This window comes from Pan paniscus, chromosome 16 (genome assembly GCF_029289425.2).
Source record: "Pan paniscus chromosome 16, NHGRI_mPanPan1-v2.0_pri, whole genome shotgun sequence".
Lineage (NCBI taxonomy): Eukaryota > Metazoa > Chordata > Mammalia > Primates > Hominidae > Pan > Pan paniscus.
In genome coordinates, this window is record NC_073265.2 from 32,527,361 (window position 1) to 32,554,047 (window position 26,687).

The window sequence follows — 26,687 nt, forward strand, 5'->3', positions numbered from 1 at the left end:
CTTCCCAGTCATCCTGTCTGTCAATGAACGCATGCGGAAAGGTAGCTGCCTGTGCCTCCCAGGATACTCTAGGCTGGGGGCAGAACAGTCCTGCTGGGCAGCTTCTGGCCAGTTGCCACAGGGTCGCTGTCCTCCCGGCACATCCAAGCCGCCCTCCCCAGGCCTCCCTCCATCCTCTGTCTGCAGGCTCACTAAGACAATGTAAATGCAGAGACCTGGGATCCTTAATTCCAGAGAGGCTGCTTTAGAGGGGATGGTGGTGGGCTTATTTTGTGGTTGAGGCTCTTAAGGGAGGAGAGAGAGGACAGGAGGGGAAGGGAGGGTTCAGCCACAGAGCTGGCAGCCAGGCCAAGAGGATCAGCCAGGAGCAATAAGTGGCTTGAGAATGCTGGTGATAAATAAAGACGTCTTTATTGTCTCTTCCCAAAGCACACGGTGTTTCTAACAGAGCTTCATTCACTCCCAGGCAGGCTGGAGAGAGGACAGAGGTGGAGCCAAGACGACATAGCCAGGAGTAGAAAGGAGCCAGGTGGGGCAGGGGTGCCAGGGAGGGCAGCCGGAGGGCGGGGCTCAGGGAGCCCCAGCCACAGTGACGAAGATGTCCTTGTAGCCTTTGATCTCCTTGACCTCGTTGCTGCTGATGAGAACCTGGAGCTGGCGGGGTCCAGCTTTGGTCGGGTAGAGGTCCAGTTGAATTTGGAGGGTGTGTCCGGCCACCAGAGTCCCAAGGCTGAAAGTCAGAAACGGCCTGTGAGCCTCGAGGACTTCCTGCTGGCGGCAGGGGTGATCTGGTTCCCCTCTGGGTGTGTAAGAAGCTCCCACTCACCACCACCACTGAGCTCAGCCTTTCCTGAGGAGGGTGAGAAAGTGGGGGCGGAGAGGCACTGCACAGGAGACTGAGGAGGGTCCTGTGATGCCATGGGGCACCCCTTTCCTGAGACCAGCAAGGGGGAGGTGGGCAGAAGCGTCACTTACTCCTTTGCTATCTGCCCATTGATGAGGCCGCTTCCTTCCAGCACCATCGTGCAGCTGCTCAGAGCCACCATTAAGGTGTTGGTGAGGGTGACATGGACTCTCAGCGCCTTGCCCACCTCAGCCCTCTCAGACACCTGTGTGGAGAGAAGTCAGCAATCCCATGGGCAACTGGCCTCGCTTCTGCACCCTGGTTCAGTTACCCCCACCCCCAGGTCCCTGGCGACCACCAGGAACTGCGGCTTAGAGCTAATGTGCCACAGTGGCGAGGGAGGAATGTGAGCTGAGAGTACTTAAGATTAACACATATACAGGCCTGCATTAGGTCACAATACTCCAAGGAGCCACCACCAATCAGCAGTTGCCACCAAGCTGAAACCCGTTTCTGTCCCCACCATCTAGTTCAAGATGTCCACAAGATTTAAATGGAAGTGCCAGCTCCAGTGGGTGGCTACTAGGAAGGCTGTGTTAAAAGGATCCTGAGGACAAAGGATCACAATTGATTCATATCTAACACAGGTGTGGGATAAGGAAGTGGTGTCGTGTGTGCCACCCATGTGCCATCAGTGATGTCATCCTGCCCTTACGCTCATCACCGAGGAAACAGTGAGGCCAAGGCTGCATGATGTGTTAATGGCAGAGCCAGGACCTGACCCAGGTGTCCCAGACCCCAGCCCAGGATCTTTCCCCACGCTGCTGTGTCTTCATAAACATCAGCAGGGCATGCACTCGAGTTTTTCCAGGTGTGCTCAGTGCTGTGTCACGGGGCAGCACAGCTGTGGCCTGTGAGTGGGAGGCAGGCATCCTTCCTACTCATTTCTGGAGCCCCTGGGCCTAGAACAGTGCCGGCCAGATGATGGATATCAGTAAGCACGTGTTGAACTGAAATGAGCTCTGACCACCCAGATCGTACTAGGGGCTTGTTCTGGCTGGGCCAGAGACTCAAGGAAAAGGAAGAATACACCTGACTCACCTGGGGTCCAAACAAAAATACCAAGTCCCTTGTACCCTCATAAGGGTGTCAAAGTAGAACAGGTTAAAATAACTGTGGAATCATCTGCAGATCCCTTACTGATGGGGACCAATTAGCAACCTACTTGGCATTTGCCATGTTTGCTTCAGGTACACGGCAGGGCCCTGGCCACAGCCCCAGGCTTATGTCTGCACTTGCAGTTCTGCCCACTGTTTGCCCCAGCACAGAGGCTGCCTGGTGTCAGCTGGCCCGACAGCCTGACAGTGTGCCTGGGTGAAAACCCTGGGGTAGGCCAGCTGATTTATGGTCTGGAGCTGCCCAGTTCTCAATTGGGGTGGGGAGGGGCAGGCTGTTGGAGAAGCCTCCAGGTACAGAGCCAGGTTTGGACTAGGCAGTGGGCAAGTCTTCCTGAGTGGGAGGGGCAGGTGGGAAAACAAGGCTTTCGGGAAGGAAAACCCTGGTAGCAGGAGATGGGGAATGCACCTGCCCTCTTCCATTCACCCTTCCTTTGCCTGAAATTCCTTCTTTGTGTAATGGCCTCACTGGCCACTCAGGCATCTGAACTCAAAATCTGAAGTTCACTTTTCATTTGTTTCCGTCTTTGTCACCTCAATCTTGTCAATACTCACCTTTTGTTTTGTTTTGTTGAGACAAGGTCTCACTCTGTTGTCTAGGCTGGAGTGAAGTGGCATGATCTCAGCTCACTGCAGGCTTGATTTCCCTGGACTCCCACCTCAGCCTCCTATCTGGGACTAGAGGCATGCACCACCACACCAGCTAACTTTTGAAAAACTTTTAAGTAGAGGCAAGGTCTCGCTATGTTGCCCAGACTGGTCTCGAACTCCTGGGTTCAAGCGATCCTCCCGCCTTGGCCTCCCAAAGCACTGGGATTACAGGCATGAGCCACCATGCTTAGCCAGTGGTCACCGTTTGAATTTGACTTTGTGGAGTCTCTAAATCTGTCTCCTCTACTTCATCTCCTAGTCACTGCCTTTCCCGTCTCTTTGCCTTTGCAAAATGATTTCTTTACTTAAAATGCCTTCACGGCCATCTCATTTCTCTATAGTTTCCCATGCATCCTCTGAAAAATAGTACGTCCTTTGAGAAGCCTTCATGCCCCTCCAACCCCATGCTGGTATAGAGCACTAGACCACACCATACTGTGCTGGAGCCATCGGTGTGGTGTGAGGTGGGAACAGTGTCTTGTTGGCTGCTGCACCCCAGCCCCTGGATTGGGTGAGTCAGAGAGCCTCAGAGCCCCCACCCATGTCCAGACACTACCTCAATAGACAAGTGGGGAGGCTCCAGACAGATATCTTTTAGGACCAGCATGGACCTCCCTGTCTCTTCAACCTCGGCGATGCCAGACACGCGGATGAGCTTTTCGTCCGTTAGCTTGTTTCTGTAATTGCTGTAGGGCAGGAGGAGCGGCCACTGTGTCTCTAAGCACATACAAAAGACACCTTGAGTCCAGGACATGGACCAGAGAGAGGGGGGACATGTAGATATGAGAGAGGAAAAATTAGAATTTTCACGTGAGAGGTAAAAGTGTGTGTGAGAGACAGACAGACAGCGTCCCACCACGCACACACTGTCCCCAGGGCTCACTGCTCCGTCTCGCCTGGTGGGGTGGCATCAGAGGTGCAGCAGCTGGCAGCTTCACTGCCCAGAATGTGTGTGTGTTGGAGGAAGGGGTCTGTGTGTGATCTGGCTGGGCCCACCCCACTACGTTCATGGACCCACAGCTCCCCTCCCTGTAGGTGCCTTCTCAGGCCTGCCTCACATTCACCCTTCCCGAAGTCCAGGTTCATCCGCACTATGTGCCTCCAGAAGGGCTTCTGGGTACCACCCCCATGCAGCAGGGCCTGTGCACAGAAGCGCACCACCAGTCTGATGGGCCCCCGAGGGTGGGTGCTGTCTGGCACCCTCTGGATATGCAGCAGCAGCTGCAGGTCCTGGCCCCACTCGGGTATCCTGGCCAGGTGAAGCTGCAGCTGCGCTGGCTGATCCCTAAGACCCCCAGACTCCAGGAGATCCAGGAAGGGCAAAGAAGCTCTTTGGGGGCCCAGCATTTTCCGAGAAGCCTTCATGAACACAGCTCTCTCCTCAGGGGATCCTGCAGAAGGGAGAGATAGGGGAGACATGCATGGGGAGGGGTGGAGAGGACCAGTGACTTTCCTGGGGCAACAAGGCACAGGAATAGCCGCACAGGGAGGCGGCGCGGCTCAGGTGCTGCTTGCTGGGTTCAAATCCTTGCTCTGTCACAGTCCTTTAATCTCTCAGTGTTCTGTTCTGTCATCTGTAACCTGGGGATGATATCTGCTTTCCTTATAAGGGATCCCAAAAACGTCAGGCTGAGTTGCTGGCTGCAAGCACTCAGCACTGTTTTCTACCATCACTATGGCCACCAGCATCACTATCATCATCATCATGAAGCCAGAGGCTTCTCTCCCCTACCAGCATCCCTCCAGCTAAGATATATGCTCAAAACATAAAAAAGAGCTTCGGCCAGGCGCAGTGGCTCACGCCTGTAATCCCAGCAATTTGGGAGGTTGAGATGGGTGGATCGCCTGAGGTCAGGAGTTTGAGACCAGACTGGCCAACATAGTGAAACCTTGTCTCTACTAAAATACAAAAATTAGCTGGGCATGGTGATGGGTGCCTGTAATCCCAGCTATTCAGGAGGGTGAGGCAGGAGAATAGCTTGAACCCAGGAGGTGGAGGTTGCAGTGAGCCGAGATTGCGCCATTGCACTCCAGCCTGGGCAACAAGAGTGAAACTCCACCTAAAAAAAAAAACAAAAGAGCTTCATCTCTTGCCCATGGGGGCTACTTAACATGGAGGCTTAATGTGGCTGGCTGCCACTGCTACTACTTGAGACCGTCATTACCACAGTTACTACTGTTACTACTTGAGACCATCATTACAAGACTGAACGAAGGGATGAATGTAGAAATGGTAAAAAACAGAAGAAACTGTTTTAAGGAAAGGCTAGCATGCGGAATAAGAAAAGAGAAGGAGAAAAGAAGAGAAGAAGAAAGGGCTCCCTGCTTCTAGTGAGCAAAGGCAACCGCTGAGTGTCTACCGCCCTTCATATTTATTTGGGTAGCAAGAGCAAGGAGGAGGAGGTAATGACTGGTCAGCTGCTTAATTGAGCACAGGTTCAGATTGTTACTGACAGGCTTCAGTTATGCCTAATCATAAGAAACATTTGTGCCGCCTCCAACAGCTTAACCCAAACTTACCCCCACCTGTGGACTTCTCTGGAGCAGTTGCTGCATTCCACAGGCACTGTTCCCAGTGCTTTCTGTGGACACTCATTTAACCTCTCAACAGCCGTCCGAGGGACTGTTATCCCGTTTTACAGATGAGGAAATGGAGGCACAGGGGTGGTAAACTGTGTCCAGTCTTACACAGGGTATGGCAGAGCCCTGTTCAGTACTCAGGCAGCCTGACTCCACACACGCGCCCTCCGTGGGGGTGTCCACCCCATCCACAGGCCCAGGGGCCCATCCCCCTGACTCCACCGCTCCCCTTGCCATGGACATAGGGAGACGGTGGTGCCACTCTGGGTGGAGTTAAAATACAGGACACCCAACCACATTTAAATTCCAGATAAACAACAAATGATTTTTAGTATAGTACGTCCCATGCACTATTTGGAACATACTTATATATTAAAAATCATACCCAGTGTGAATTTCAGATACACAGTGAATACTTTTTAGAATAAGTATGTCTCATTCAACATTTGGGACATATATTACACAAATAAAATATTTGTTTATCTGGATCTACCTGGAATTCAAATTTAACTGGGCATCCTGTATTTTTATTTGCTGGTAACCCTACCCTAGGGCCACATGCCTGGGATCCAGGAAGGACCCCTAGGAGTTTGCCATGAGGAAGAGGTGATTCGATGGTGATGGTTTCAACTTGGAGCCATCCCAGCTAGGAAGCATCACAAAGAAGCTTAAAGCAGCCCTTTCCCCAAATACCCGCCCAGCACCTTCTGGGTACTTGTAGGAGCTGGTGATGCTCTGGCGCTGGTCTGACCCCACCATCTTAGTGCTGATCTCCTTCCCGATGGAACTGGTGTTGTGGGCCAGGATTTCCTGGGCCTGGCCATCCCCAAGGAGCCAAATGACTTCATCGGCGTTCACCTCGGCATACACAAAAGGGGTGTCATAGGCCAGGTGGACATCCCCTTCCCTGATGGCCTTCACAGAGGCAGGGCCACAGCAGAACAGCCCTGTGGAGGCAACAGGCTACTGATATGGGGGCCAGGGGCAGCTGGTTGTGGCTGTGGGAGGTGGAGATGGGATAGGCAGTGGCACCACTGACTCTCACCCGTGGGATATCTTCCAGTTTACCAAGCACTTTTGTTCCCATTAATTCATCTGACCCTCACAGCCACCCTGTGAAGTGGCAATGCTCATCATCAGCTTTTCCACTTTACAGGTAAGGACACAACTGAGGCTCAGTGACCCATCCAGGTGACCCATCCAGGTGACTCTGTCAATGGTAGAGTTAGATTCCTGATCTGAAGCTGTGTCAGCTGGGACCTCAGGAAGAGGGTGCCGTGGAAAACGCTGCTCCTCCCTGGTCTCCTGCTCCCACGGCCAGTCACCCTAATCTGCCTCCCCACAGAGCCAGAGCCTGTTGCAATGGTCCTCACTCACCACTGCTGGTCTGCTGGGGAGTGGGGTCCAGAACCTGCCACCCATTGTATCCTGGTGGGAGATCTTTCCGGATCATCCAGCACTCATTCCAGACGTGGAAGTTCCTGCAGGAGGGAGTAAGGAGACAAGGATTCACGTTAGCTGAGGTTTTGCCAGGTACCAGGCACTATACGGAGTGATTTATATCATTGTTTCTTTTTCTTACTTTTTATTAGGAAGTAATTTCGTACTAAAAGTCACAAGAATAGTACAGGCTGGGTGCAGTGACTCATGCCTGTAATCCCAGCACTTTGGGAAGCCGAAGTGGGCGGATCACGAGGTCAGGAGATCGAGACCATCCTGGCTAACACAGTGAAACCCTGTCTCTACCAAAAATACAAAAAAGTAGCTGGGCATGGTGGCGGGCACCTGTAGTCCCAGCTACTCGGGAGGCTGAGGCAGGAGAATGGTGTGAACCCAGGAGGCGGAGCTTGCAGTGAGCCAAGATGGCACCGCTGCACCCCAGCCTGGGCCACAGAGTGAGACTCCGTCTCAAAAAAACAAAAAAAAAGAATAGTACAAAGAACACCCATCTACCCAATTCATCTGTTGTTAACATTTTGCCCCATTTGCTTTCTTTCAGTGTGGACAGGAATAGATATCTACACATACACACTTCAGTGTGTATTTCCTGAGAATAGGGATCTTCTCTTACATAACCCCTGTATAGTTCATAAACCCTAGCACATTGGATATTGATATGATGCCTTTATCTAATTTACTATCTATATTTTAATGTTGTCAGTTGACCTAATGATGTTGTTTAGAGCATTCTTCTCCCATGTGGTACGCGATGCCGTCTGTGATCACACACTGCATTCAGCTACGCAGAATGTTGTCTCCTTTGATCTTGGAACAGTTCCTTCGCCTTTCTTTCTTTGTTACATTGGGATTTGAAAACAATCTCTCGCTCTCTCTCTTTTTCTTTTTCTTTTTTTTTTTGTAAATTTAAGGGGTACAAATGTAGTTTTGTTTCATGGAGATATTACCTAGTGGTGAAGTCTGGGCTTTTAATGAAAACAGTCTTTATGCTATTTATCTATTTTTTAAAACCAGAGTGGCCCCCATTTTGGGCTTGTCTGATGTTTCCTCATGATTAGACTCAAGATATGCATTCAAAGACAGAACTGTGCCTAAGTTACATATCCTCAGATACACCACTGCTTCCTGAATCAGAGACAATTCAGACCTCTAGGAGTCTATCTGTGGATCCCAGGCTGAAAAGCCCTCCTTACCAGCATTGATCTCATTTCACCCTAGCAACCCTGTGAAGTAGACGTTATCTTCATTTTACAGACAAGGAAATTGAAGCTCAGAAACGGAGGGGGCTCCTAGGACGGCAGGTAGTTCTTACACAACTCAAAGAATCTTACCTGGAGGCTGGGTGTGGTGGCTCAGGCCTGTAATCCCAGCACTTTGGGAGGCCGAGACGAGTGGATCATCTGAGGTCAAGAGTTCGAGACCAACATGGTGAAACCCCGTCTCTACTAAAAATACAAAAATTAGCCAGGTGTGGTGGTACATGCCTGTAGTCCCATCTACTCGGGGGGCTGAAGGCAGGAGAATCGCTTGAACCTGGGAGGTGGAGATTGCAGTGAGCTGAGTTCGCACCATTGCACTCCAGCCTGGGCAACAGAGCGAGACTCCATCTCAAAAACAAACAAACAAACACAGCGAGTCTTATCTGGAAACTGGCTGGAAAAAGAGAAACAGGAAACCAGATTTGCGGGTAGAGCTGAGAACAAAGGAACCAGGAAAAGAAACCAGAGATACACAAATAAAGGGATGCACAGAGATACACACACACACACACGCATGCATATACATGCATGGACACATGCATGCAGACAGGGAGTGGGTTGGGCAGAGGAAGAAGTCAAGAGAGACAAGAAGAGGTCTACAGAAGCAGCCAGTCCAGGCTCTGTCTGACTTCTGGGAAAACTGGATGGTACAAACAGAGACTCAGAGAAGAAAGAGGAAGATGAATAAAGACTTTTGAGGTCAGTGTTCAGAAGACGCCCAGCTAGTCATTTGGTTGAGGCCCCAGAATGTTATCCCATTGTTTTCTACCTCTGAAATGAGTTAAATTTGATGACCTAATTAGCCAGAACAGCCTCCTGGGTTGGGGAATTCTTCTCTTCTCTGAGCATTAGCAGCAATGCTCAGGGCAATCTTGCAATATTTCCTCAAGAGCCAGAGAGAACCAGGTCGGTTTTTCTGCCCTCCCTGGGACAAAGCAGAGATCTGTTCAAGACAGTGCCTCTCACCATATTTTGTCTCGTTTCTGAGTTGACAGCATCTCGGCATTTCGGTCATAGTACGTATCGATGGTCAAGTTCCTATCCACGTTGTGCGCGGAACGGAAATTGGAAACAACACGGGTTGGAACACCTAAGCATCTCATTACTAAAGAGAAAAATATAGAGAATCGCTGAGTTCATTTCAGGCAGAATTATTGGTTTTCCATGCATAATTTGTAACTTTCAAGCTGGAGGAGAGAAAGCCAAGACGCTTACGGAACCACACCAGTAACTCCTTTATTCCCAGAGCCCCACACCCAGTCCCACAGCCCTGCTGCCCCATCAGTGATCAACATCCCACAAGGAGAAAGGAATCATTTGAGGGTCGCTTAAAACAACAGTTAACAATAATCCAACTTATCATTTAGGAGTCTTTCCACTCAGCAGCTTTCCAAGTTAAAGACAGAGGGCCAGGCGCGGTGGCTTACGCCTGTAATCCCAGTACTTTGGGAGGCTGAGGCGGATCACGAGGTCAGGGGTTTGAGACCAGCCTGGCCAACATGGGGAAACCCCGTCTCTACTAAAAATACAAAAAAAAAATTAGCTGGGTGTGGTGGTGCATGCCTGTAGTTCCAGCTACTAGGGAGGCTGAAAATTTAGTTCCGAAATGTTTTTTAACTTTTATTTTAGGTTTGAGGGTACACATGAAGGTTTGTTACGTGGGTAAACACGTGTCACGGGGGGTTGTTGTACAGATTATTTCATCACCCTCCTCCCACCCTAGCTCTGAAATTTGGGATCTGTAATTCTACTTAAAGACAAGAGGTAGGGGGAGGTATGAAAGAAATTCGAGGATGGATAGAGGGACAAGATAGACTTCTAGAGACAGTGGAAACCGTCAGCAGAGATAAGGGGAAACCACAGTCAGCAACCATCTTTAATAAGGCAGCAGCTCCCTCTTGTGGCTTCTCATGATACTGCTACAAAGGCTTTTAAAAGCTGAGTTATGATTTCACAAATCTAGTCACACAGTGTAAACATTACCCCCAACACATACACACACACATACACACACACACACACACCTGCCTGCCCAGAGCCAGATGAAGTCAAGCCAAGAGCCAGCAAGAGCCAGGTGTGACCCTGAGGGGACGTGGGTACTGACATCAGCCAGCATGGTAAGGAGTTCAGAGAGGTTTATCCCACTATCTCCCTCCTAGGAGGGGCAGACGGTGCCTATTGAGGCTGCCAGGAGGATTACACAGCTTCAAAAAGTAAAAGGAATATTGACAGCGACCAATCCTTTTGTTTTGGTTCACTGAAGAGCCCCCAAGAAGGCTTCCTGTCTGCAGTCACCTGTCCACTCACAGCACAGCTCCTGGGCTTGTCACAGATCCTTAGCAGGCGTGGGAGCTACACCTGGGCTGGAAGTGGCCATAGGAAGCTTGGCAGGGGCAGCTCCCCCAGTGCACAGTGGCCCTGTAACTCGAGCGCCTGGGAGTGGGGAGAGGCTTGGAAATGGAGCAGGGTGGTGGACCTCGTCCTTCTCCTGCTCATCCCAGGCCTCCTCCATAACACCTACCTAGCACGGCCTGGGGACTTCCCAGCCCAAGGAACAACTGAGAATACTGAGTGCCAGGGTAGCCCTAGCCCCATTTCACACCTGGGCAAAGTGAGGTCACTGGATTCAAACACTCAGATTTAAACCTCCTCTGTGTCTGCAGCACCTGTATATAACTGCCAGCCTCTGCTGCCCCTCTCCAAAAAGTCTCTGCCCTTGTCTTTGGCACCTGTCTCTGTCCTCCCCATTCTCTGCTCCTCCTTTCTCCAACTCAGAGTCACCCTGTTAGTTCAGCAAATGTTCATCGAGCTCCATCATGTAGCAGGACAGGCCGGTCTAACAGATTCTGGCCTTGCAAGGGTGAGACAAGTACTCTCCATCTTTCTCTCATCTTCACAGATGGTCTGCTCAGCAACTTTGCACTGAATTGTAAATAATTGATACTGCATAAAACATTGATGTTCTTTAAGGGTAGTCAGCAAGGTGGCAAGTCTATAATGATAACTGCTCAAGGATCTCTCAGTGAAGCATTTGGGGGCTGCTAGCTCTGCCTATGGGTGAGGTCAGCTATCTCACGCCATCTACTTCCACCTGCCCCCCCATGCCAGGCTCACCCTGAGCTGAGATGCCTGAGCAGGTGGCAGAAAGGAGCCATTTGGTTTCTGCTTCAGGACCACAAACTCCTCTATCCAGATGACAGTTTTAACAGTCTGACTGATCCATCAAGGATACTGTGAGATGATTGCCAAAGGTCAACCCCCCTCTCACATAAATGCACAGGATCCCTCGAGACTGTATGGTGTGCTAGCTCAGGGCCTGGGTGCCCACCACCCCCAGCTGTGGGGCCATGGGCAAGCTACTGAACCTTTATGAGCCACAGTTAACTTCTCTGATAATGAAGTTAATCACACCCCTAAGTGAGTGATCTTTCACTCACCGGTGCACATAACAGAGGCGAAGACCCAGCACTGTCCGTACTTCACAGGCTGCCCGCCCCTGGCTGACCACTGCTGTAGGATGGCCACGCTGCCGTTCCACTCCAGAGGACTGACCCCTTTGGAGTAGTCCTCGCCCCAGTTCCCCTGCAGCACGCCATTGTCATCATTGCTGTTGATCTGCAGAGGACAGACAGGTGGGTTTCCACAGCTCCCGGGGAAGCTCAGACTGTCCTCAGACAGCGGGAAGCATCCATCCTTACCATGGCACTCACCACCCTGCACACATACACCACGTCGTTCCTCTGGGAACAGTCTTTGGCCGGGTTCTTTAAGTAATACAGGCTCTTGTTCAGGATCTCAAAGCAGATGTCTATGATGTCCTCTTCAAACTTCCAAGTGATTTTAAGGGAGAAAAAAGAGAAGAGCAAATGTCTAGACTTCTGAAACTTTAAGTCACTAACAGACTTTTGGGGATGGCATGTATATCGGGATGTGGGGGCAGAGGGAGGGCACTAAATATAAGACAAGTTCCTGCCTTTGAAGAGCTTATAAATCAAATTGGGAATGTATTAGGTTTGAAATTCTGAAACACTAAACTGCGTGGTTCTGATGAAAAATGGAAACAGAATTCGGAGAGTGAGAGACCCCCGTTGGCTGAACAGATGAGAGAAGGCTTTGGTGCCAATGGGCTTTGATGGATTGAGTGGGCAGGAAAAGGAGAGTGGGCATATTTACCTGAGGTCTTTGAGCAGGGTGGGTATCAAGGACTTAGACAGACTCCTATCTGGAGGACTTGAAGAAGCAGGGAAGGGATCAGAGCAGAAAAAGTCTAGAGATCAATGTAGGGTCAGATGTGCCAGTCTTGAAATCAGGTAGAGGAGCTCAGAGCAGATGCTGCGGGCCCTGGAGGAGCCAGGGTGGGCTCATAATAGACGTGCACAATGTTTGTCACAACGCTTTGGCTGCCAAATGCACAGGTATTTGTCTCAGTTTCAAAGAGGGTCACAGGTCGCCACGGTTGGAGAATGGGGAAAACATGCTCTCCCTCAGCAAGGCTTCCCCCACCTCTTCCCTTTTGGAGTTTGTGGACAGGACTGAGGTGGCAGTGCGAAGGAGAGAGAAACTACGCCTGCAGGGGTTGAGAGTGGAAACATTGCCCAGAGCCAAGTTCCCCCTCTCTACATTGCCTGGATATTGGATGTTATTAAATAATTACTATTCTTTTTTTTTCCGTTACAATCATGTATTCTGATTAAGTTTTGCAGAAAGAGTCATCATCTTTTACATGACTATATTCTGAAGTACTATTGGATTAAATATGCTGAAGTGTTACTGGATTAAATGATATGGTATCTGTAATTTGCTTAAAAAAAAATTTGCCAGCAGCAGTGGCTGTAATCCCAGTACTTCGAGAGGCCGAGGCAGGTGGATCACCTGAGGTCAGAAGTTCGAGACCAGCCTGGCCAACACGGTGAAACCCCGTCTCTACTAAAAATACAAAAATTAGCTGGGCATTATGGCTCGCACCTGTAGTCCTAGCTACTCAGGAAGCTGAGGTGGGAGAATCACTTGAACCCGGGAGGTTGCAGTGAGCCAAGATCATGCCACTGCACTCCAGCCTGGGCAACAGAGTGAGACTCTATCTCAAAAAAAAAAAAAAAAAATCTAGTGGTGGAGTGGGGAGCGGGGATGGAGGCAGAAGAGTACAGACCAGAGAAGGACAAGCTTTTTATGTAAAAAACCAAATAGTAAATATTTTACCCTTTGCAGGCCATAAGGTCTCTGTCTTTTTTTTTTATTCTACTTTAAGTTTTGGGGTACATGTGCACAACGTGCAGGTTAGTTACATATGTATACATGTGCCATGTTGGTGTGCTGCACCCATTAACTCGTCATTTAACATTACATATATCTCCTAATGCTATCCCTCCCCCCCCCAAACCCACAACAGGCCCCAGTGTGTGATGTTCCCCTTCCTGTGTCCATGTGTTGTCATTGTTCAATTCCCACCTATGAGTGAGGACATGCGGTGTTTGGTTTTTTGTCCTTGTGATAGTTTGCTGAGAATGATGGTTTCCAGCTTCATCCATGTCCCTACAAAGGACATGAACTCATCATTTTTTATGGCTGCATAGTATTCCATGGTGTATATGTGCCACATTTTCTTAATCCAGTCTATCGTTGTTGGACATTTGGGTTGGTTCCAAGTCTTTGCTATTCTGAATAGTGCCACAATAAACATACGTGTGCATGTGTCTTTATAGCAGCATGATTTATAGTCTTTTGGGTATATACCCAGTAATGGGATGGCTGGGTCAAATGGTATTTCTAGTTCTAGATCCCTGAAGAATCACCACACCAACTTCCACAATGGTTGAACTAGTTTACAGTCCCACCAACAGTGTAAAAGTGTTCCGATTTCTCCACATCTTCTCCAGCACTTGTTGTTTCCTGACTTTTTAATGATCGCATTCTAACTGGTGTGAGGTGGTATCTCACTGTGGTTTTGATTTGCATTTCTCTGATGGCCAGTGTTGATAAGCATTTTTTCATGTGTCTTTTGGCTGCATAAATGTCTTCTTTTGAGAAGTGTCTGTTCATGTCCTTTGCCCACTTTTTGATGGGGTTGTTTGTTTTTTTCTTGTAAATTTGTTTGAGTTCATTGTAGATTCTGGATATTAGCCCTTTATCAGATGAGTAGGTTGTGAAAATTTTCTCCCATTCTGTAGGTTGCCTGCTTACTCTGATGGTAGTTTCTCTTGCTGTGCAGAAGCTCTTTAGTTTTATTAGATCCCATTTGTCAATTTTGGCTTTTGTTGCCATTGCTTTTGGTGTTTTAGACATGAAGTCCTTGCCCATGCCTATGTCCTGAATGGTATTGCCTAGGTTTTCTTCTAGGGTTTTTATGGTTTCAGGTCTAACATTTAAGTCTTTAATCCATCTTGAATTAATTTTTGTATAAGGTATAAGGAAGGGGTCCAATTTCAGCTTTCTACATATGGCTAGCCAGTTTTCCCAGCACCATTTATTAAATAGGGAATCCTTTCCCCATTGCTTGTTTTTGTAAGGTTTGTCAAAGATCAGATGGTTGTAGATATGCAGCATTCTTTCTGAGGGCTCTGTTCTGTTCCATTGATCTATATCTCTGTTTTGGTACCAGTACCATGCTGTTTTGGTTACTGTAGCCTTGTAGTATAGTTTGAAGTCAGGTAGCGTGATGCCTCCAGCTTTGTTCTTTTGGCTTAGGATTGACTTGGCAATGCAGGCTCTTTTTTGGTTCCATATGAACTTTAAAGTAGTTTTTTCCAATTCTGTGAAGAAAGTCATTGGTAGCTTGATGGGGATGGCATTGAATCTATAAATTACCTTGGGCAGTATGGCCATTTTCACGGTACTGATTCTTCCTACCCATGAGAATGGAATGTTCTTCCATTTGTTTGTATCCTCTTTTATTTCATTGAGCAGTGGTTTGTAGTTCTTCTTGAAGAGGTCCTTCATGTCCCTTGTAAGTTGGATTCATAGGTATTTTATTCTGTTTGAAGCAATTGTGAATGGGAGTTCACTCACGATTTGGCTCTCTGTTTGTCTCTTATTAGTGTATAAGAATGCTTGTGATTTTTGTACATTGATTTTGTATCCTGAGACTTTGCTGAAGTTGCCTATCAGCTTAAGGAGATTTTGGGCTGAGACGATGGGGTTTTCTAGATATACAATCATGTCATCTGCAAACAGGGACACTTTGACTTCCTCTTTTCCTAATTGAATACCCTTTATTTCCTTCCCCTGCCTGATTGCCCTGGCCAGAACTTCCAACACTATGTTAAATAGGAGTGGTGAGAGAGGGCATCCCTGTCTTGTGCCAGTTTTCAAAGGGAATGCTTCCAGTTTTTGCCCATTCAGTATGATATTGGCTGTGGGTTTGTCATAGGTAGCTCTTATTATTTTGAGATATGTCCCATCAATACCTAATTTATTGAGAGTTTTTAGCATGAAGGTTGTTGAATTTTGTCAAAGGCCTTTTCTGCATCTATTGAGATAATCATGCGGTTTTTGTCGTTGGTTCTGTTTATATGCTGGATTACGTTTATTGATTTGCATGTGTTGAAGCAGGTCTCTGTCTTAATAACTCAATTCTGCCAATGCAGCATGCAAGCAGCCACAGACTACATCTAAATGAATGAACATGGCTATTTGCAATAAAATGCTATTTGTGAACACTGAAATTTGAATTTCATATAATTTTCACATCACAAAATATTATTCTTTTACAATTCCTTTTCAACAAGTAAAAAACGTGAAAACTATTCTCAGCTCATGGGCTAAACAGGCAGTAGGCCACATTTGGTCTGTGGGCTGTAGTTTGCAAACCCCCGGTGTTGTTGAAACAGACTCATGGTACATTGATCACTACTGAAGCTGAGAGGTGGGTACAGGGAGATCTATTGTAGTAGCCTGTCTACTTTGATTATGTTTTAAGGTTTTTTAATAAAATGTTAAAAACTGAAAAGGAAAGACATCCGCCCCTTCCTTCCTTGCCCCTCTCACTGGATGTGAAGCTGGCCCAGCTCCTCACACCCTCGCCTGTATTAGTGGCCCTCTATGAGGGCTGTGTAATATAACAGCCTTACATAACAGGGTTGTGTGAGGACCAGCCTTAGGGAGCCCACCCCAGGCCCACATTGGGTAATAGTGTTACCTGCCCGTAGTTCCAGGGCCAGGAGGTGACGAATCTTTCATGACCCTTGTAAACAAAGCCATAATCTCGCATGATATACTCCTGCAGCAGTATTTCACTTGGCAGGTAGACGTCGTCCTCTGAGCAGTTAAGAGTAGTGGAGGGGGCAAAACCCCAAACCAAAAAGCAGAGTAATAAAATTAAAAAACAGTAATGACAACGTGTTTCTGGAAAACAGGAGGAACAGTCGATGGGTTGATAGCAACAGAAATTAAGACTAGACCCCCTTAAAGGTCTATTATGTGCTTTTCTAGAAGCCAGAAATACAATGTACACTTTAAAAACCAACGATCTTTTCTTGATTGTAAAAGTGACCGATTGTAGAGTTGGCTTATTGTAGAGATTCAGAAAATACAGATGGATGGGTAGAAGACAATGGAAACTGCTCACTCCCACTACTCAGAGACACCCACCGTTATGTTTTGGTGTATTCTAGCCACTCTCTCTTTCTGTGCATACTTAATACAATTAGGCTCATATTAGGAAATGTTTCAATGTTTTCACTTAACATCACGTCATGAATACTTTCCTCATGCCATTAGAAATTCTTTGTAAAGATGATTTTTGTGAGAGCACACGCTACTACATTGCATAGCTATGTGGTGATTTATTTTCTGGGCTTTTTCCAAAGAACCTCACAGGGCCTTCCCAATGGATCAGGTTAGCAATACAAGCTGTGGGCACATCCTACCTGGACTCCAAGGGTTAAAAAGTAGGATGAAAGTTCCCAGCGGGTAAGTCACACTGTGACCTTGGCCCTGAGAGATCTCTATCTTCAGAGTGTAATGGCCAATAACTGCATTGGCTGGTGTGAAAAGGGAAACTTGGAGAGAGTTGGAGTCAATGGTGAAATCAGAAGCGCTCCAGACATTCCCGGGCTGGACCCGGGTGAGGAAGAATGTGGCTCGGGTCCCCAGCAGCTCTGACGGCTTGGGTCCTGTGTAGGAGAGAATGACCCCAAAGTGAGGCTCAAAAAACCTGTGTGGTATATGATTCCAGGGGGGTCGGAAGGACCGTCACCTTCTCCCACCACCTGCTAATGCTTTTGGCTTTTACTGCCACTGAGTGTCCTCAGGCAAACCATTTAAGATCCCCAGGCCTCCTTTTTTTAATGTGTTAAAAGGGGATCATAATAGTGCCACCTGAAAGTCTTGTCCCGGGGATTAAATGAGCTAATGTGTGTAAAGTTTTAGCACAGTGCTTGTTGTGTATCTACAGGTCGGTTGTTAACTGCCACAACCTCAGTTTCCCGAGTTGACCAAATCTCTCCTTAACAGCATTAACAAGGTCCTGAGCATGAGGGGCCTGGGGCTCCCAGGACAAGAAAGTGGAGGGCAGCTCAGGTGGGAAAGGCAGGGGCCCCGCAGGCAGACTCTAAATGCCCTCATTTTGACGGAACCTGCGGGGCCTTGGGGCAGGGCAAACTCACCGGTCTCAGCCACAAAGGTGATGTGGTCGTTCTGGGACTGGAAGGGTCGGCTGAAGCTCAGCCGGAGGTAGAAGGGCTGGCCGCGGCGCACAGTGAGCCGCTTGACGCCCATCTCCTGCGTGTGGTGCTCCTTGTTGTTCCTGGAGCTCTGCAGGTCGACAGACTCAAGCCGCAAGGTTGCCACTAGGGGAGAGGAGGGGACAGGTCACGCCCACCCGCAGCCCCCTGGGCTCAGGCATCCCTTGTGGCTTCTCAGTCATTTCTGGGAGGTGCGGCGGGTGGTGGGGCGTGCGGGGGGGAGGTGAGGCGTGCGGCGGGGGAGGTGGGGCGTGCGGGGGGGGGCGTGCGGGGGTATGTGTGCGGGGGGGTGGGGTGTGCTGGGGAGGGTGGGGTGTGCGGGGGGGTGGGGTGTGCTGGGGGGTGGGGTGTGCTGGGGAGGGTGGGGTGTGCGGGGGGGTGGGGTGTGCGGGGGGGTGGGGTGTGCTGGGGAGGGTGGGGTGTGCGGGGGGTGGGGTGTGCTGGGGAGGGTGGGGTGTGCGGGGGTGGGGTGGGGTGTGCGGGGGGGCTGTGCGGGGGGGAGTGGGGTGTGCGGGGGGATCGGCATGGGGAAGTGTTGATACTGGTGAATTCCATGTCTGGACCTGGAGCCACAATGATCAAGGATTGGGGTCCCCAAAAGGGAAACAATTCCAGATAACCGAAACTTAACCCCTGAAGTGCCGCTGCATGCTCTTAACTATTTGTTGACAATCTTTCTAAAAGTCACCCTTTTATCCTACTGATATAAGAATAAACGTACTAGGATTTTGTATGAATTAAGTCAGTGAGCTGACTGGAGGCTGGGACTTCAGCCATAGGGCAAGTCCCTGCTTTGGAATTCTGGACACTCTCTGGGTCACTTGTAACTTACTTCTGACTTCTCAGCCATTTCCAGGTCTATGAGGAGGGCACTGCCTGCTTCCTGTGTGTGCACACCTGGTATATGGTTGTAAAACTCTCATAGCACAGTAGGCAGTGGTCAGGCTCTGGACTGACACAGCCTCAGGTCTATCATCTGGGCTGTGAGACCTCGAGCAAGTCATTTAATATCCCTAGACATCAGTGTCCTCATCTGAAAAATGGAGACAATTGTATTCCTACCTTATAGGGTTCATGTGGGCGTTAAGTGAGGATGCCCATGGAAGGACCTTGGCGTTGTGCCAGGTACAGAGTAAGGAGTCATTATTAGTTACTCTTACTGGTAGGAATCATGCGTTCTTGAATTGCATTTCTTTTGCGACCTTTGCTGGCAATGTTTAGATTGCATTTACTGTCGACAAAAGTTCATCAGGTCTTTCCTCTAGTAGTACATCAGTTTATCTCAGTGGTTCTCAACGGGAAATTCCGTGCCCTGGAGGACATTTGGCAATGTCTGAAGACATTTTTTACTGGGAAGAGAGGCTGCTAAGCAGCATCCTAAAGGAAAAACTCATATTTGCTCCCAGCCAGTTTTTGTGCCATTTGCATTTTGAACTTCCACAGAGGTTCTTAATGTTTTTGCATCTTTCTACCTATCTTGATCCTTTTTTCTTTCTTTCTTTTTTTTTTTTTTTTTTTTTTTGGAGACAGGGTCTCACTCTGCAGCCCGGCTGGAGTGCAATGGCATGCTCCTGGCTCACTGCAGCCTCAGCCTTCATTCTGGGCTCAAGTAATCCTCCCATCTCAGCTTCACAAGTATGTTGGACCACAGTTATACGCTACCATGCCCTACAGTATTTTTTTTATATTTTGTAGAGACAGCATCTCCCTATGTTGCCCAGGTTGATAGATTCTGATTTTTTGACCCAAATATTTTACTTTTCCATCTCTAGACTGGCTAAACTGTCTTCCAGTCTTCATCTAAGTAATCAGTAATAAGATGTTTCTAAGCATTAGAGCCTAAGTTGGAGGCCAGTTGTGTATCATCAGCTCTTTCTTCCATGTTAACACTGAGCCATTAAGAAATACTCTTTGGGGCTGAGCACCATGGCTCATGCCTGTAATCCCAGCACTTTGGGAGGCCAAGATGGGTGAATCACTTGAGGTCAGGAGTTCGAGACCAACCTGGCCAACATGGTGAAACCCCGCATCTACTAAAATACAAAAATTAGCCAGGCCTGGTGGTGAGTGCCTGTGATCCCAGCTTCTTGGGAGGCTGAGGCGGGAGAATTGCTTGAGCCCAGGAGGTAGAGGTTGCAGTGAGCCAGGATCGCGCCATTGCACTCCAGCCTGGGTGACAGAGAAAGACTCCATCTCAAAAAAACATAGAACTAGAAAAAAAACTCTTTGGGCATAGCTGTTCAACTGCTTTAACTACATCTAATCTTTGAATAAAGCTGAAGTCGATGTTAATTTCCTTCACAATCTAAAATCAAATCCAGTTTTCATCTTTTCCATAAATGTGTCAAATGTCTGGCTAAAAACAGAATATGCACGAGGATCCCTTGATCTGTCTCTTAACAACAATCTTTTGTAAGGTAGATTCAACAAAGGTGAATTACTGGATCAATTGGTACAAAGTTGTTAAACCTCTTGATGTGTTGGGGCACTTAAATAGATATGTTATTGGAACCAGAAAATTTAGAGAAAGATCTAAGACAGATCCCTTGTAATCATTCAACAGCAGTTTTTAAACTTCAGTTCCAACTCATTTAGTAGTTTGTGAAATCAATTTAGAGAGAGGTAGCCTGTAATAAGAAAAATGGAATGGAATAGAAAACATAGAATGCATCACACATAGGAAGAACAAGGACAATTTTATGTGTAGCTAGGTCATGATACAAATCATGGATCTTAGTTAAAAGTCAGAAAGCAGCCAGGCGAGGTGGCTCATGCCTGTAATCCCAGCACTTTGGGAGGCCAAGGCGGGCGGATCACGAGGTCAGGAGATCGAGACCATCCTGGCTAACACGGTGAAACCCCTTCTCTACTAAAGATACAAAAAATTAGCCGAGCGTGGTGGCAGGCACCTGTAATCTCAGCTACTCAGGAGGCTGAGGCAGGAGAATGGTGTGAACCCAGGAGGTAGAGGTTGCAGTGAGCCAAGGTCGCACCACTGCACTCCATCCTGGGTGATAGAGCGAGACTCTGTCTCAAAAAAAAAAAAAAAAAAGTCAGAGAGCAGCTGGCCTCAATCTGGTTGGGAACTGGTTGCCTCTCATTTGTTCCTAAGGGGCCTAAAGTTTTCATAGCAGGACCACTGAGCCTTCACAGAAAGCCTCTCCGTCCCATACACAACTCCCACCCTGAATGATCATAGATCCAAAAGAGACAGGGACACACAGGAGGGAACAGGACTCAGGGTAGCCTTTTCCTGGCTGCTGTTTGTAGCTCAAAGCATAGTTCCTAGGGACAGCCAACTCAATTTTCCCCTAAGCCAGACTTCTCTTAGTTTGGGAAAGAAAGGAGAGGGGGAGGGAGGAAGATGCCTTCCTCTCCAGAGGCCCAAGGTTGCAGAGGCATGGAGAAAACTCATTCTCCATTGGACACTCAGGTTTTCTTTTTTATTCCACTCCACTGAAGTGCTTCTCATGTCAAAGAGACAATGACTTAAGAAAACAAAGGGAAGGGTTTTCAAAAGCAGGAAAAGAAAGCCAAGAGGATCAGGAAGAGGCTCAACAAAGCAGAAAATCAAGCAGAATCAGTTAGTAAAAACATGTCAGCACCCACAGGGCCTTCTTGACTTGGCCACAATCCCACTGGAGTTAATGACTTGAGTAAGAGGAGAGTTAAGCCCCAGCCACAAGACTCCTGGCACTTATTTGACTAATACAAAGACAAGGGTATAAAAGGATCAAATATATCCTGATGTATTATCAGCCTTTTAAGAAAAAGGAGACAGGCTGGGCACAGTGGCTCACAGCGGTAATCTGAGCACTTTGGGAGGCCAAGGCGGGCGGATCATGCAGTCAGGAGTTCGAGACCAGCCTGACCAACATGGTGAAACCCTGTCTCCACTAAAAATACAAAAATTAGCCAGGTGTGGTGGTGCATGCCTATAATCCCAGCTACTCAGGAGGCCGAGGCAGGAGAATTGCTTGAACCTGGGAGGCGGAGTTTGCAGTGAGCTGAGATCGTGCCATTGCACTCCAGCCTGGGCAACAGAGCGAGACCCTGTCTCAAAAAAGAGAGAAAGAGAGACAGAGAGAGAGAGAAAGAGAAAGAGAAAGAAAGAAAGAAGGAAGGAAGGAAGGAAGGAAGGAAGGAAGGAAAAAGAAAGAAAGAAAGAAAGAAAGAAAGAAAGAAAGAAAGAAAGAATGAAAGAAAAAGGAACATTGAAACAGCCATCTGCATGTGATGAGGTCCGTGATGCAAAGCTCCTGTCCTCTGACACCAAAACCCAAGACAGCCCTGCCCTCACTCACGCCTCCATCTCTCCACTCGGGTCTTGGCTCAGCAGTAACCACTGCACAGGGGCTTTCTTTGGCCACCAAGCATGATGCTTTACTTCCCACCATGTGGTCACTTTCTATCACAACACCCTCTCTATTTTCTTCAGGGCACTTAATATCTAGAATTGGTTCCACAAAAGCAAGAGACTTCAGCCATCTTCAGATGCAGATTCCCCTGCCTAGAAAGGAGCCTGGTGCCTAACTGCAGATATGCATGGCTAATGTTCGTGGAATACTTACCAATGCCCGGCACTGTTTAGAGCATTTTACATGTCTGAAATAATTTATGTTCTCACCAACCCCCTGAAATGGAGCTGTTAATATTGTTCCTGACATACAGGAAGGTGCTGGGTGGAGATAGGATCAAACCCAGGGAGGCTGGCTCCAGAGGCTGCCCCCTTAACCTGCACAATCTCCTGCCATCCTGGTGGGTGCTCGGTGACATTTGCTGAATGGATAGACACACATGTGCGTGAGGTTCAAGGAGAGTCGTCTTGCAGAAGAGCACTGGGGATGGAGGGGATGGGAAGGGGCAGAGCCTGTGAGGGCAGCAGGGCCAGGATGAGAAGGGGCTCGAGCCCGGGCCAAGGCGCTGCTGCTTGATTCAGTAGTCATGGGTAGATCTAGCCCTGATGGGTAGATAAAATGTTACACCTTTCTGAGAGCAATTCATCAATATTTATTACAAAATAAAAGAAAGCAGCCAGGCGCGGTGGCTCACGCCTGTAATTCCAGCACTTTGGGAGGCCGAGGCGGGCGGATCACAAGGTCAAGAGATCGAGACCATCCTGGCCAACATGTTGAAACCTTGTCTCTACTAAAAATACAAAAATTAGCTGGGCATGGTGGTGGGTGCCTGTAGTCCCAGCTGCTTGGGAGGCTGAGGCAGAAGAATTGCTTGAACCCGGAAGGCGGAGGTTGCAGTGAGCCAAGATCGGGCCACTGCACTCCAGCCTGGTGGCAGAGCGAGACTCCATCTCAAATAAATAAAATAAAATAAAATAAAAATAAAAGAAAGCCTTAAAACATAAATACCTTTGACCCATGAACTTCTCATCTAGGATTTTTTTCTTAAAAAATAATAATTTGTGTACAAAAATTAAGCATAAAAATGTTCAGTGCAACCCAAATATCTTAGAATAGGAGTTGGCTACATAAACTTGATTCCTCTTATCTGATGATTCCAACTTGATTCCAACAAAGAGGGCACCAATAGCAGTCAAAAAAAAAAAAAGAAAAGGAGCAAAGATTACAGAAAGGTAGTTCACAAGACATTAGAAAGGAAGATTTTTTAAAAAGACTAAAAATTAGTATGTACAGATTATCTTTAGGTGGTGAAATTATTGGAAATTTTCTTTCCTTTAGGTTTTTTGGCGTTTCCCAAGCTTTTACTTTGAACATGTATTCCTTTGTATTGAGGGGAAAGTGCTACTTTGATTAAAGGCAGGCTTTTGAGCAGGAGTGGCAGGATCAAAGCTGAACTTTAGGATTAATTCGACTGTGGCATTTAGCCTAGACCAGAGGGGAAGAAGGCAAGGGTGGGAAGGGCAGCGAGAGCCCTGTCACAACGATCTAAGCCAAAGGCTCATGAGGACCAAAACACAGGTGTTGGTAAGAGGAAAAGAAGGACCACCCTATGTGTGCAAGGGGCTGGCATCCCTGGGCATATGGCAGGCTAATAAATACTTATTGAAATATTTTGACTTGCAGGGCTTCCTAAGGCCCCAGCTAGGGTGGATGAAAAATGGGGTTGGTTAAAGGAATCAACTGCCAACAAAGTCCCAGGCAGTCAGGTTAGTGGTGGGGTTCGAACGTTCTAGGTGGAGACAACAAAGGGCAAATTCTATCCAGTGCAGCTGGCATGGAGTTGGCACCTGCCACAAAATGCCAGGTGGAAGGTGGACTCAACTCCTTCCGTTCTTCTGTCTTTGTTTTTGCATTTATTCTAGCTTCTTTTCTCTTTCCATTTCTCATTATTGTTGTCCATTTTTAGGACTTTTACAAATACGTTATTCTTTTTCATTTCTTCCCTTCTTACAAAATGTGAAAGAGTATAATCTGTGTGAGAGCATATGAAGAGATTCCTATAGGAGATTACTGCCATGTTCTGTGCCTCTTTTAGTGTGCAAGAATAAAAATGTCTTATTACTTAAAACTTCAAGTCCAAACTCCTTAGCCAAGCATTCCAAGCCCTTCACAATGTGGTCCCAACATATCTCTCCAATCTTATCTCCCACTAGCCCATAAATAAACTGCTTCACTTGTACTATGGCCTCCAAATAGACCATACTCATATCTACCTCTGACAGCCCCTGCCCCTTCCCTAATCTCTTTGTGTCTCCATTGTACCCATTCTTCAAACAAAACCCAGCAGCCACTCCTCCACAAAATTCTTCCCAAGCATTTCAGAACATAGGGGATGTTTGCACTTGCAACACTAGTTGAATATCTAGTTAATAGTAAGTGTTATGGAACTCCAGGCTTTATGTACATCATCTCCTGCTATTCCTGTAACTACCCAATTCCATATTATCAGCCCCATGTTACAGATAAGTAGGAAGATGATCGGCAAAGTTAAGTAACTTGGCCAGTGTCACCTACTTAATTAAGTGGCAAAATTGGCATTTAAACCTAGACAGTTTGACTCTACAACCTACTTCTTAACTTCTGGCTGGTGGTACTGGTCTGAAGGTTTTCAAACTTTTTTTCCAAGTAAGTGAATATTGTGCTTTCTTCAAATGAAAACATAATGAAAGGCCGGGCGCGGTGGCTCACGCCTGTAATCCCAGCACTTTGGGAGGCTGAGGCGGGTGGATCACGAGGTCAAGAGATCAAGACCATCCTGGCCAACATAGTGAAACCCTGTCTCTACTAAAAATACAAAAAATTAGCCAGGCATGGTAGCGGGCGCCTGTAGTCCCAGCTACTCGGGAGGCTGAGGCAGGAGAATGGCGTGAACCCGGGAGGCGGAGCTTGCAGTGAACCGAGATTGCGCCACTGCACTCCATCCAGCCTGGGCAATAGAGCAAGACTCCGTCTCAAAAATATATGTATATATATAACTGTTTTAGACTTATTCTAGTTGGTGATAGCCAAGGGGAAAAGATATGCTAAACTCTAGCACTAAAGTACCCTGGAATCTAGCACGTGACAAGCTTCTTGAGCCTTCTCTATCAAACTCTGTCTTGCATTTAAAAACCATTTATATCTCTATTTTTATTTTGTGTTTGTTTGAGACAGGATCTCACTTTTTCTCCCAGGCCGGAGTGCAGTGGCGCAATCTCAGCTCAATGCAGCTTTGACCCCCCAGGCTCATGCAGTCCTCCCGCCTCAGCCCTCCAAGTAGCTGGAACTACAGACTTGTGCCACCATACCCGGCTAATTTTTGTATTTTTAGTAGAGACAGTATTTCACTATGTTGGACAGGCTGGTCTCGAACTCCTCAGCTCAAGCAACCCGCTTGCCTTGGCCTCCCAAAGTGCTGGGATTACAGGCCTGTGCCACCACGCCCAGTGTGAGACACAGTGCCTGGCCATTAGAACATGACACATGCTTTAGAACATTATTTTAAGACATACATGGCCGGGTGCGGTGGCTCACGCCTGTAATCCCAGCACTTCGGGAGGCCAAGGTGGGTGGGTCACCTGAGGTCAGGAGTTCAAGACCAGCCTGGCCAACATGGCGAAACCCCACCTCTACTAAAAATACAAAAATTAGCCATGTATGGTGGCAGGCACCTGTAATCCCAGCTACTCAGGAGGCTGAGGTAGGAGAATCCCTTGAACTCAGGAGGCAGAGGATGCAGTGAACCGAGATCGCGCCATTGCACTCCAGCCTGGGCTACAAAGGGAGACTCCATCTCAAAAAAAAAAAAAAAAAAAGAAAAGAAAAGAAATACATGATCCATGTTTAGTGCCCTTCCTGGCAGGCCGCATGTGTTGGCCAGGCTGGCCCAGCCTGCGGGGGCCTGTTCTTCTCACTCTCAGCAGAAGAGTGGCAGGGTTCTGAAGGGATTGAAAAAGGGGCCTGAACTCAGGGGTGGGGGCAGCAACTCTCAGTGAGGACCTGAGAGTCAGGGGAGAAGCTGGACAAGGGAGAGGTCTAGGGTCTGAGAGGGGTCCTCCCACAGCTTCAGAGTTGGCCATAGAAATAGCCTCCCAAGCACCCAAGGACACCTGGTGGCAGGGGCCAAGCTCTTTTTGGGGCTCCTCAGACTTCCCAAGGCCATTTCAGCCCCCCAGGTTTTAAAGAAAAGGCTGTTCACAGCTTCAGAAAAGAAAACGAATGGCTGTAGGATTTGTGCCCCAAGGTCCAAATGCAGATGGAAAAGTAAGAAGAAGGAGCCGTATTGCACAATGAACTACGAATCATCAATCCAGGCTCTCCTGTCGCTTCCCTACATCCTCTACCCTCTCCAAACTTCTCCCCTCTCTTGACTTAGCACCTCCGAAAAGGTAAGTCGATTCCCAGTACTCACCCTGATCCATCTCCCTCCTTCTCCTGTCGGTCAAGGCCTTTCAACTAGTCACCAGTATGATTCGAGACCTAATTGCCTCTTGAGCATTTACAGTCACCCTACTAGAACCTTCCCTTCCATCCCTGAGTCGGGCGGGGCTGCCACTTCCTCCTCCTCCCACTCCTCCTCTTAAATTTCCCGTTGTTCCAGGTACATCTTGGCTTAAGGAAAGGAGTTTCTGACTTAAGCCTTG

At 47.9% G+C, this 26,687-nt stretch overlaps 1 protein-coding gene across 1 annotated transcript; it reads right to left on the bottom strand.

The window, feature by feature from the left end:
• Positions 1-386: 386 nt before the first annotated feature.
• TGM7 (transglutaminase 7) lies at positions 387-26,601 on the bottom strand. Its single transcript, XM_003805586.4, has 13 exons — positions 26,456-26,601; positions 17,570-17,752; positions 16,832-17,077; positions 16,102-16,220; positions 11,666-11,794; positions 11,405-11,582; positions 8,934-9,072; positions 6,628-6,731; positions 5,955-6,197; positions 3,735-4,061; positions 3,227-3,387; positions 976-1,109; positions 387-730 (listed from the first exon to the last, which is right to left on the bottom strand). The coding sequence occupies exons 1-13, from the start codon at positions 26,463-26,465 to the stop codon at positions 571-573; spliced, it is 2,133 nt and encodes a 710-aa protein (XP_003805634.2). The 5' UTR covers positions 26,466-26,601; the 3' UTR covers positions 387-570.
• Between the last annotated feature and the right edge of the window lie 86 nt (positions 26,602-26,687).

Bases quoted from the DNA above. Each gene is read 5' to 3' on its own strand.
- TGM7 (XM_003805586.4), bottom strand. The intron at 16,221-16,831 runs GTAGGATGTGCC...TTAACTGCTCAG, and splicing joins TTTTAACCCTTGGAGTCCAG to AGGACGACGTCTACCTGCCA. The intron at 4,062-5,954 runs GTGCTGGGCGGG...TCCCTTCTGCAG, and splicing joins CTCCTACAAGTACCCAGAAG to GATCCCCTGAGGAGAGAGCT.